Source organism: Dunckerocampus dactyliophorus, chromosome 2 (genome assembly GCF_027744805.1).
Source record: "Dunckerocampus dactyliophorus isolate RoL2022-P2 chromosome 2, RoL_Ddac_1.1, whole genome shotgun sequence".
Classification (NCBI taxonomy): domain Eukaryota; kingdom Metazoa; phylum Chordata; class Actinopteri; order Syngnathiformes; family Syngnathidae; genus Dunckerocampus; species Dunckerocampus dactyliophorus.
The window spans coordinates 10753157-10765651 of NC_072820.1; the positions used below are offsets into that span (position 1 = coordinate 10753157).

At 39.4% G+C, this 12495-nt stretch overlaps 1 protein-coding gene across 2 annotated transcripts; it reads right to left on the reverse strand.

Annotated features, from left to right (window-relative positions):
• Positions 1 to 447: 447 nt before the first annotated feature.
• kif2c (kinesin family member 2C) lies at positions 448 to 11887 on the reverse strand. Of its 2 annotated transcripts, XM_054767204.1 has the most exons (22): positions 11562 to 11887; positions 11388 to 11482; positions 11212 to 11313; positions 11092 to 11140; positions 10982 to 11011; positions 10007 to 10144; positions 8854 to 8952; positions 7956 to 8053; positions 7766 to 7861; positions 7612 to 7666; positions 7370 to 7532; positions 4997 to 5087; positions 4864 to 4927; positions 4701 to 4792; positions 4481 to 4623; positions 4169 to 4382; positions 3932 to 4042; positions 1617 to 1684; positions 1434 to 1512; positions 1281 to 1361; positions 1098 to 1191; positions 448 to 991 (listed from the first exon to the last, which is right to left on the reverse strand). In XM_054767204.1, the coding sequence occupies exons 1-22, from the start codon at positions 11620 to 11622 to the stop codon at positions 930 to 932; spliced, it is 2085 nt and encodes a 694-aa protein (XP_054623179.1). In that variant the 5' UTR covers positions 11623 to 11887; the 3' UTR covers positions 448 to 929. The 2 variants fall into 2 exon arrangements, with proteins under 2 accessions (XP_054623179.1, XP_054623181.1); XM_054767206.1 differs by lacking the exon at positions 10982 to 11011.
• Positions 11888 to 12495: the final 608 nt, after the last annotated feature.

Sequence of the window (12495 nt, forward strand, 5' to 3'; positions counted from 1 at the left end):
CTCGCACTACAGCAACGTAAATACACTTGCGTTATAGATTTAGCACCATTTAGCGCCTTGACAATGAAACTACACACTGAATTAGTGCATTTTTAAGATCTGAGATAACATCGTTTTGTTAGTCCTTTTTATTATATGGATTAAAAATACAGTAAAATTTCGAAAAAAATAGCATTCAGGCAGCCAATGTACACATTAGGGCTGCTCAAGACAATACTAAAAAAATGACTCATTGGCATCCAGCTCTTATTACGTGAGCAAATGTAGTCCAAGTGCAGCTGATTATGACTTTGTGGGCTATTTTGAGATTTTCCAATTTATGTGACCAGTCCCGTCCTTCCTTTAATTGTCAAGTCAATTCACTACTTTGTTTACAGGTGCATTGCAATAAATTGGAATATCAAGCAAAAAATGTAATCCAACACTGAATTTTGGGGTTTTCTTTAATTAGCCATTACAATTTCAAGACCTTAACCCTTTTTGAAACGGCAACTTCAAGCATTTTGGAACATGTGAAATAGAAGAAGGCCCCTAAAGTTGTGTAATCAGAAATAAACCAACTTTTCTGTCAAAACAAACCACTAAAGTTGCACAATGCTGCCGGCCAAATACAGACTCTCAGACTTCTTTTTAAAATTATGTTAAAAGTTTCACAAAATGTGCACAACTAAATTGCTACTTACTAAAGACACGAGGCAAAGCTTTTTTAGGATAGTTTTATGAACTTTACACTGATAACCCATGTCATCCCAAACTCAACCAATCCCAAAGGGTTGCAATTATCTCCATAGCTGCAACATGCTGCAAAATGTATGCAACATTTTTATTTTGTTTTTGTATGCATTCATTTTATTTAATATAACCCAGTTAAAAAAAGCAATACATCCAACAGGTAATTGCAACCAAAGCTGTTCATTTTGATTTATGACTCAGTGGTTGAGCCTGGCCTTTCTCTCGTCTTTTACAGCGGCCTGCAATGCCAGCACAGTGTCTGTTGATGGGGATGAAACAAATACGTAAGTGTTAGACTACCTCTATGTAATTAATACTACCACATTCCAAGAAATTATAATTGATTTAATGTGATTTGCACAAACCCAATAACTTCTGAGAGTAGTCCATCAAGTGTGGGATTCCTGCCTCGATGTTATAAGAAGTTTGCTCCATTGCCTTTACCAGCTCTGTGGCCCTCTGAGAAACAATAGTTAAAAACAATGTGTTCAGATGAATTTGAGGTCCATTATATTTTAAAATGGCTCTGCAAAATGAAGTCAGACTACCTGAAGCTCTGCATATACTTTCTCCTCTTGTTCCGCCACATGGCTGATGGCGTCATACACGCTCCTGTCCACAACAGCGTCCTAAGACACGCAAGAGCAATAAGTAAAACACCTGTTTAGTATTAGTATTAGCCTGAAGCTGGACATGCAGACCTCCTCTGAAGAGCAGTCAACAGGCTCCTGAGCTCTGGCCTCTCCACTGGCTTTGGAATTACCATTTAACTCTTTCACTCTGTTGAACACATCACATCCTCATTTAAAAAAGAAATAAACAGCATAATCCCATACAAATACAGTATGTAAAATGTACTTTTTCGATATACAAGAAAATGTTACCTGTCAGCGTAACGTAGTGTGTTCATTGTATATTCACATGAAGCCATTCCTGGGGACACCATGGCGATCTGATAGGAGACATGAGGGAAAAGCAAGCATGTAATCCATGGTAAATGCACACACTTTGTATCACCGACAGTCCATTCAGAAAACAGCAGCACAATCATTCTTTCTGCCAAATGTAAGACGATCCGTCTTTTCAACAGCAGAGGTTGGCTAAATATATTTGAAGAAAGAAAAAAAAATGAATCTTTTAAAATCATGCTTTCAGTTTAAGCAGGTCTCTCCAGGTCACTGGCATGTCTGAGTTACAGGAAGAAAAGCTAAGATTCACTTGGGGAGAAGTCGTGTGGCAGTCACCTGGCTGTTTGCATGTATAGTTGTCCCTCGCTAGTTTGCGGTTCAAATTTCGCGGCTTCACCCTCATGGTTTTTGTAAAATATATTTATTATAAATCATGTTTTGTGGTTGAATACAGCCCATTATAAGTCAAAACACATGCAGCATATGTAAGCTAATGCTAGGTTGTTGTTTTTTTGCTTAAAATCAGCATTTTCAAGCATAAAAATTACAAACTACAAATATAAGCCATTCAAAAGACGCATTCAAATATGTTGATGTAGTGTTCCAGACTGGTCGCTAGGTGTCAGTAATGTTACTGTAATGTTAGGTGAGACAAAATAACCAGACTTCATCGCGGGAACAACAGACTTTTACTGCAGGTTTGAATGATTTCACAACAGGAACAATAATCCCAAATAAAATTAAGGATGTCCCGATGCGATATTGATTCGGGTAGATATTTAAAAAAATAAAATGTCGGCCTGCATCTCAAGTCTCCGATATTGGCACTCCGATACAACCACAGCACGTCTATCCAGCCGCATGTGATCACAACAGCAGCATTTGCTAGCTAACAAAGTAGCAAGGAGCTACTTTATAAATAATAACAACATTTTTTTGACCAAAAATCCAAAGTTGCAGGGTTGTGAATGCTGAATTGTCAATGTGCGGGGATACACTATACAGGTATAATTCTCTAGACCCGGAATATGAGATGACTCGTCTTTCTCCAGGCCTCCTTATATTGGGGCCAATACAGCAAGTAAGCTATTAGTAGTGGACATCAAGGTAGCACTACAACTGAAATTTTATGTATGGGCTGTCAATGCTATACTGCAAGTATTCATAGAATATATCATACAAGTGAAATTTTGACAAAACTTTAAAATACAAAAATTGATTGAAACCCTGAATTTTACAAATTCAAAACAATCAAAAACCAGGGAGCAGGCAGAGATATTAAATATTTGTAAATGTATTAATCATACCGTGCACAATTGATATTAGACTTGCTGCCGTCATATTTATTATTGTGGCTGTAGTTTGTAATGGTGTAGAACTGCACTGCGTCACAGTGAAAGCTCTTTCTAATATTTTTCCTCTGTTATGCCTACAAAAGGTTACCAACACTTCTCAATACAAAGTACAGTGTTCCCTCGTTTATCTCGGAGGATAGGTTCCCACTATAGCCCGCAATAAGTGAAATCCGCAAAGTAGCCAACTTATTTTATTTATTAATTTTTTTATTAATTTATTTTTTACAATTATTATATACATTTTAAGGCTGTGAAACCCCTCATTATACACTGTATACATTTTCTCACATTTCTCTCTTGTTTAAACACTCAAAAAAATAATCACCTTTACACTAATATTACCCAATATAGTAGACAAGAGTAAATCCGGCATTTAAGACATAAATAAGACTTGTGCTTGCGGGTGTTGCTATAAATGTGTTCCTAAGGGGAGCGGTGTGAATGGGGGGCAGGAAGCGACGTCTGGGGGTTCAGAGTAGAGTTTCATCTTGCCGTGGGTCATGGGCCGCAACAGTAGCCTCTGTTTTTTTGTTTTGTTTTTTAGGGATTATTGAGCCTTTTGTGAGATAATTCAAACCTGCAATAAAAGTCTGTTGCTCCGGCAATAAGTGATTGTGTGTCTCAGAAAACATCACAGTAACATCACTGACACCCACTTATACTACGTCAATGTCTTTAATATATATATATATATAGTATTTTAGTTTATTTAGCCTTTTTTATGCTTGCAAATACTTAATTTAGGGAAAAATACGTAACATTAGCTTAAACATGCATATGTTTTGCCTAATAATTGGCCGTATTCAACCATAGTAGAGCATGATTTATTACTTAATATATTTTTGAAAAAACGTGATATATAGAAGCCGCAAAATTGAAATCGCAAAGTTGAAAAGGACGATTGCCCTAAGGTTAACATGCGGCATGTTTACGTACCATGCAGATCCTGGAATTCTCTCCGATGAAGGAATCCCGGAGGACCTTGGTCAAAGTGCTCATCCTGAAAGGAATGTGATCACTGTTCATGCCGAGTGATCGGATGCACTCCTGTTTAGGAGAAAGAGGTAAGGGTCCTATGATAAAGTCCTTATCTGCCAAACGTACGACCCACATCGTTCTATTCAATGCTGTCTAGTGAAGACATCAACACTGTGGCAGTTAGAACATATGCACCTTTAGAGCCAGGAGGCTGCGGTTGATCTCGGCTGTCTCCACCAAGGTGGCACGGTCGTTGCTGCTAACGTCCGTGCCGCGCTCATTGCCGGCCAAGTCGACCAGGGAGAACTTGCCGTGCAGTGTGGTGGTGCGGTTGTTGCGTCTGAGGACAATCTGGAGGATGGCGTGAGAGCGCGAGGAGTTGGCGTTGGCCGAGGTCTGGCCAAATGTTCTAGAAGGAAAAAAAGGGAAGCAATGATGTTGATGCTGAACTTGCCTGATTTTGTTTCTTCAGAGAGCAGATTCAAGGTATAAGCTTTCAGCTCGTACCTGGCGGCACTGCCTAGCTGGATCATCTTTACAACCTCGTCCGCCGTGGACACGTAGATCTCCTCCAGGCCCACGACTTGTACCTGCTGACGCTCATCCTCCAGCACACGGAGCTTGGCCTTTTTATTTAGCAGGTCATATACCTGGACACAAAAAGCAGCAAGAGGTTCACTGAATTAGAGCCAGACAGAGAGAAACAGAAAGAAGAGGTGTTTCTTACTTTGCCGTTGTAGATCTCAAAGAAGCTGACGTAGACAGACAGATCCAGGTTAGCATACCTCCTGTGACCGAGACAGGCAAACACATCCTGAGCTAGAAGGGAGGAAATGTGAAGAAGAGTATGTCAGGGAATTAAACTAGAATGAAATTAGCATTCGTTCTACCTGCTAAGGCATAGATTCCCTTGGTGCAGTTCTGCTGCTTGCCTGAGAAATCACCTCCCATTGTCTACATGCCAAAAACCCAGTCAGTTCACCAAATCACGTTAAACACCATCTTCACTCTCCATTCACTTACATGCGTCTTCCCACTTCCTGTCTGACCGTAGGCGAAACATGTCGCCATGCCACCTTCAAAGATAGACTGCACCAAAGGTTTTGCAGTGAATCTGAAGACCACAAGAAGCATGTGTCAAGCAACGTACAGCATAAAAACAACTAAAAAAAAAAACAAAACACTGTACACACACACACACACACCCACACTTGTGGTAACTTTGAGCATTATCTATTAAAGTGTGAGGTGCAGCAGCTTGACAGAAACACATTTTTTTTTGTTACTTCAAAGGCAAAATGACTTGATTTTCAATTTCTATATTAAGAGACAAGAGTAAACAGAATCTGGGATGAGCAGAAAACACAAACACAAAATATGCCCTTGAGCAGCATTTCCCCAACCCTTTGAGGAGTTCCATCCATTCGTCATTTGCAATTATTTCACATGTTTTTTGCATTTAAAACTTTAATTATTCTCTATAAAATGTCAATCCATCCATTTTCTATACTGCTTGCCCTCACGAGGGTCACGGGTATGCTGGAGCCTATCCCAGCTGACATCAAGCGAGAAGCGAAGTCCTGAACTGGTCGCAGGGCACATAGAGGCAAACAACCATTCACACTCATACCTACGGACAATTTCTAGTCTCCAATTAAACTAACAAGAATATTTTTGAATAACATGTATTTTTTGTGTTAATATACTCCTGATTAAAATCTTAAGACTAGTTGAAAAATATGAAGTGATTAACAAGAACGAAGGAGCTACTCATTAGTGAGTCCTACTGAGAACTTTTTTTTTTTGGTTTGGAGAGTTTTTTGTTATTTTTTGGGCGATGGTCTTAAACTTTTGATCAGCTGATAAACAGCCTATTTCAGTTTAATTTTTGTTTTCAATAAATTACTTTTTCCAGAATGCTTTTTGTCTCACTCCCCCTTCTTGTTTTTGCATATTGTAGCTCTACTTAAAACCTCATTAAGATCTAAATGGGCCAAATCCAAATTCTAGCAATTTTTCAACTGGTCTTAAGATTTTGATCAGGAGTGTATTTTTGGGTGCCTGGAACAAAGTAAGTAAGTAAGTGGACTTACAGTACATGATTTGTTATAGAAAAATTGCCTAGGTTTTTGTCTAACCTTTTGGAACGAATTAATAACAAAAACCGAGGTGGCTTTGTATTGTACCAATGGCAGTGGATACACAGATTAATGATGCACTTTCTGCTGCCTCATGGAAGAGCATTTAATTGTTCTGTCTGTCACTATACACTCTATAGTGACACGTCGGTGGTAGAGCTGCAACAATTAATCAATGGTTAATCGACAACTATTTCGGTAACCGATTAATTGTTTTCATTTACACATGTAAATATCCTCTGATTTCAGCCTCTCAAATGAGAATATTTTTTAATTTCCTTAGTCATCCATGAAAGGAGACATATTATCTTTGTGTTTTAGCCAAAACGTGATATTCACACATATCAGCTTTGACTTTGGAAAACACTGATGGGCATTTTTGCCTCTTTTCTGATATGTTGCAGACACAGCCACTGACTGTAGGTATTTGCTTCATATTAATTTGGTCCATCTATGGCCTAACCGATTACTCCATTAATTGAAACAACAAGCTTCAAATCTATTGACTAAGAAAATGATCATGATTGTATTTGTGTACATTTATTGTTTCACTGAAGCTATTTGACAAACACAGGAGATCGGGAAGATCAGGGTTCGAATCTCCGTTGGGCATCTCTGTGTGGAGTTTGCATGTTCTCCCCATGCATGCGTGGGTTTTCTCTGGGTACTGTGGTTTCCTCCCACATTCCAAAAACATGCATGATAGGTTAATTGGTGACTCTAAATTGTCCATAGGTATGATTGTGAGAGTGAATGGTTGTTTGTCTATATGTGCTCTGCGATTGGCTCATGACCAGTCCGGGGTGTACCCCGAACTCTCGCCGAAGTCAGCTGGGATAGACTCCAGCATATTCGCAACCATAGTGAGGATAAGCGGCATAGAAGATGGATGGATATTTGACAAACATTTAGATTTTTTTTTATTATTATTTAACATTATTTGAACAGAATATTCAAATGGAAACCTGGTATTTGTGCACTTATTTGATGCCAATTCAAATCTTATATTTCTGAATAAAGAGGCGGAAATTAAAAATATATTTTTAAATCCGATTCAAAAAGACCCATTAAGTGGTTATTAAAATAATTGTTAGTTGCAGCCCTAGTCGTGGCATAGATCGATGAACAAAGATACATTTGTAGTAAATAAACAATTTTTGGGCCAATTAAGTGAAAATGGATATGATCTCTCACATTACATTAACAGTGGTTGGGACAGTCATTACTCTAGAAAATGTGTTTGTTTTGTTAACATTACCTGTAGACCAAGTCATTGGTGGCTGTTTCATCAAAGGAGTAGTCAAACTGGAAGATTTGGTTGTCCAAGTACTTGGTGAGGTCTACTTTCTGCTTTGGCTCGTGGACCAGCAGGGCACCTCTTCCGGGTACAGAGACCACATCGATCTCCTTTCTATTCAGCTCTGTAACACACAGGAGAAAAGGATCTCAAGTCTTGTGAAAAGGGCCAGCAACGCGACACTGACTGTACATCGTTGCTACCTTGCTTGTTCAGGGGTCGTTTACGAACGCACACGCAAATCCTGTGAGGTTCAATCTGCAAAAATAAACACAACAATGCAAAAAATATATATAAAATTAAATAAATAAAAAAAATGGCTCATAACATAGTAGTGGTCCTTGAATGAAAACTTACCACATCATTAGTTGATATTGGGATGACTTCCAAGGTCTCCCTGAAGTCTTGGATCATTTCGTAGAATTTCTGGTTGGGCCGCGACACCTCTTTGAACTAAAAATGCAGAAAGGAACTGTTCATTTCGACTCATACTCACATCAATTAAATTTAAAAACAGAAGGAGAGGACCGAATAGATGACTACTAACCTTGCCCTTCTTGGTCTGCATTTCGGTGGGTTTGATAACACAAGACAGCCTTTTGTTGCCTTTGCTGAGCTCTTGAGGAGCCACAGTCTTCCTTCTGCCTGAGAAAAAAATTGTCAATGTGACTCAAATGCACTTTGGACCTGCAATATACAAAAGCTGTATTAAAATTCCTACCTTTACAAAGTAGTAAAGAATACGTAATACTCATCCAATAGTATAATAATAAAACCAGAACACACCATATTGGTAAAGTGCCAGCTTATTAAGCAAAACATCAGTCTGATGCAATACAGTTGTACATCACTGAAAACAGTAATAAACACATTAAACTGACAGTACATATCACACATTTGTATTGTTATCTTTGTTCAGGCAGAATGTCAGCAAACGTAGCCAAAAGAGTATCAGCGAACACATCCGTCTCCACATGCAATGCAGTCGTCCTCGCTTGCACCACACACAAGCGCTTGTGTGGCTGTGAATGTTTCAGATGGAGACCTGACACGTTCACAGCCACACAAAACAGTTGTACATCTACACAATGCAAAACTTACGCATTTATTAAAGCCTCATAAAGTCAAAAATCATGACAATGTAGCTACCCCGAAGATATGTGCGATGTTCTGTGTTGTCCGACTGTCAGTGAGGCCGTGAATGCGTCAAGCCTCAGCACTTGTTTGTGTGTGTGTGTGTGTGTGGTGCTGCACATGTGGAGACAGCTACGTTTGCGGATATTCTTCTGGCTACATTTGCTGACATTTTTGTTGGCGTGGTAGCATATTAAAGTAAACAGAGCTCTGGCATCAGTATTGATAGATATCCAAATTTAGGTGTCAGGATCGCATAGGAAGTGCAAAAATGTGGATCCCCATTGCCTGTGCAATGAGTTAATACTGACCTTTAGCAGACTTCATCGGTTCATCATTTTCCTTAACAGTCTCTCGGACAAAAGGCAGCGACATGGCTGCTTTAGCCTCCTTTTCATCATTACGACTCACTGAACAAAGGAAAAAGAGAATTAATATAGGGCTAAAAGCCCTTGTCATGCTTAAAAGGTCCACTATTATGCAAAATCTACTTTTTATTGATACTGAAGCATAGGCCTGACACGATAATGGATAAATCGAACAATTTAAAAAAAAAACAATAATTATGACGCCTTCGATAAATTGACATGTGCATTAATGCGTGTGTTTTTCATCTGCTTGTCTCTGTACCACACAATTGGTTCCATAGTGGAATTCAGGCTCTTTATGGAGGCGGGCTACTAGTGAGTGGACACAGAGTGCTAGCACCAAATTAGCCTTGTGAGAAAGCATATGTTAACATGAATGAAGCCACAGAAGCAATGGCTTCTAAGGCGAACGCAACAGCCCCAGTGTGGGAATATTTGGATTTTAAACAGAATGAACAAAGTAAGCGCATGAACACCGGCGACTGACATGGACAGTTTTCTCAACTGGGGTGGGGAAAAAATACCGATTGAGGTGCCTCGGGCAGCGGAGCCTTTGTCCCGTCAGTCAATACTTACTGAAACGTTTGGTCGGTAAAAGAAATATAAACAAAACGGTGCAAAATGGTGCACACTAACAGACAGTGTCGCTCGCTACATTGGAAAGAATTGCAACCATTCAATATGGTTATGTGGCATACATTTTATGCCATATAATTGTGATGTATCTGTGAAACATTAAGAACAACAACGTGGTTGATCTCGAACGTCCTTTACTGTCAACAGCTTGCAACTCAGCCAACAACATACATAGTCAACTTCTGGCGCACACAGGTACACTATACTTGAGTATCACCTAGTGGTTCAAATGTGATTTACACCTCTCATGACAATGAAAAAAATTAATCTCAACACAATGTCGATAACATCGATTATCAACGATAATTTCTGGCATATTGACCAGCAAAATTTGTTACAGTGACAGGCCTACAGAAGCATCTTTTCCAGCATAAAGGCTAGAATGTGGGCAGCAAATAAACAAATGTGGAAAGCAGTATAATATGGGACCTTTATACACTACTAGAAGATTTACACCAACCAGAGTTTGTGAGGACCAATGAAGTTGGAGGTTCAGAGGCGATTGTTTCGGCAGGTTCCTCTAAAGCCAAACCCCGCGCAGAGACAGGAGCCCGGGGCTGGAATCTGCAAGTCTGCCTGAGCTGAGCCCGGGTGAGAACTGAAAGAAAAAAAAAACAACTAAAATCAAACATAATAGTAACACCAATGTCTTTCTGAGGTTATCACAGAAGCAACAGAATCACAATGGGGAAAAAAAGTACCTCCAAAAATCAAGGGCGCTATTTCCAGTACCCGGTATTGTATGTGACGATTATTCTTGCAAAAATCATCTTCTAATATTATCCACAGATGTCCGCAGTGACACACAAAACAGAGCATCTCAATGAATTACAGTATATTTGAAAAGTTCATTTTCTTCAGTCATGAAACTGTTACATTCTACAGATTCACTGGAGCGAAATATTTCAAGAAAATATTTAATTTCTTAATCATTCTGATTATAGTGACAACTAACCGTGAAATCAAATAACTTTTGCACAATATTCTAATTTATTGAGATGTGCCTGTGTGTGTCATTACTTGTCACCGCTCCTCACTTGATTGTAGTAGGAGGAAGGTGTAAGATCAGTGGTTGCTGGCTAACGTGCCAGAATTACAAATAAGGGTTGGCGTTTGCACCAGTGAAGCAGGATTACAGAATGAGTGATTTGTTATAAAAGCAGTGCTGGCTCTAGGCTTTCTTTGGCTCAATTTCAGTCTTCTATTACTTTGGTTTGATTTTATAATTTGCTAATCAAACTAAACTCCCAAGGTTCCAAATGTCACTAGTTAATGAAAATATAAACATTGCACATCTAAATTGACTTGAAGGTGGTCAGAGCCTATCTGATCATGTGGCTGTGGCCCTAAAGAACCACATAAGTTACACAAGTTTTTAAGCCAAGAGCCAGCCTTGTACGAGAGGGTGGCAGAATGAATGACTCGCTGAACTGACCTTCAGCCTTAGTCACTGCTGGAGTTGAGGCTTTCAGGGGGAAGCAAGCAATTAGGTCGCAAATTCATAAACCACATTTAGGATAAGTCCAGTAAGTTTTATTTACGTACAGGAGGGGGGGCCAGGAATCCTCGATGAGCGCAGTCGACCCTCGTACTTCTAAGGAAGGCATGAAAACAGTAATGCTAAATATGTTAGCACTGTGGATGGTGTTTTTGGTGTAAACACACTTTCTCTGAAGGAGGGCAGGGTGGCTCAGCAGCTTTGTTGATGGCATCTTGTATGTGTGTCAGCAGTTCTGGATTGAGTATACATAACTCCTCCACACCAATCTGGATCAAAGTGCAGAAACAGAGGATTGTCACCTTCTGATGGTTGAACACACAAATTACGTGTTTTGACCGACCTCCTTCCCTCTAAAAGTATCGAACTCCTTCCACTCAGCCATGACAGTGGACTTGGCGTTATCCACAGACTTCACAGTGGCATGGTGGACGCGGCCTTGGTAAACAAGTCAAACTTTAGAGGGGACACCTAATGATGGCGTCTTAAAGCGGAGCACTGGATCTTTATTACTCACCATCGCTGCGACTGATCTGCACTGAAAGTCCAACAAGCAATCTAGACAGCCTGGACTCCATTTTCACTCTGTCTTCGTACTTAACGCAGAAAGCAACAGTGTGCTAGCTTAAACTAATGCTAAAACGATGTCGTTGCTGTTAAAAAATATATCCCGCTTCCATCGATTAAAAAACGAATTGGTATGGAATCGTCTTCCGGTCTGTTTTCTCACTTTCTTTTTATCTTTAATGCGTCACAGCTGTTAACATGCTATCCGCTCACAATTCAAAGCCGCCCAAAATTTAAACTGAAGTTATTTCCGAGTGTTTAACAATCTTATTGGTCGTCGTCATTATGCCGCTTCATCTTCTTCTTCTACTCTTTTGACTAATCGGTACCGCCATCTAGTGGATTTATGGAATATAGCAATTTCAATTATGTATCCTGCTACCATAACAGTAAACATAATAACAGTAATACAGTATAGGAATATCTTTTAATAAAACACGTTATTTATGTAATACTATGTAAATGTGCATTTAATCACATTTAAAAAATCTTATTTTTCTACTGTACCCTTCATATACAGTAAGTATGTGAGATGAGCGTAGGATGCTGACATGAATGTCAGTGTCTTTAAATACAGATAGGAGATGCACCTTAATTCTGTTGTATTGCACTTAACAATGACGATTCTATTAATTAATTCTTGTCTATTAAACGTCATGGGTGAGCTGGAGCCTAATAAATCTTGAACACATATTTTTTTTAAGCAACATGAGCCATGCTGGATGTTTATGTTTAGGTGCGGCTTCCTGCCAGTGCGCAAAGAAGCCTGGATTTGAACATTGCCAAAGCTGAGGATTGTCGCATCTTCTGGGAGACTTCTACATTTTGGCAGACGGCTCATGTGATAGTGCTTCATCACCTGGCTCCTCTGTGCTCACACATAT

Coding starts and splice junctions, on each gene's coding strand:
- kif2c (XM_054767204.1), bottom strand. CDS start 11,622: ATGGAGTCCAGGCTGTCTAGATTGCTTGTTGGACTTTCAGTGCAGATC. Junction 10,145..10,981: donor AGCAGTGACTAAGGCTGAAG/GTCAGTTCAGCG, acceptor TTTTTCTTTCAG/TTCTCACCCGGGCTCAGCTC. Junction 7,533..7,611: donor ACGACCCCTGAACAAGCAAG/GTAGCAACGATG, acceptor TGTGTGTTACAG/AGCTGAATAGAAAGGAGATC.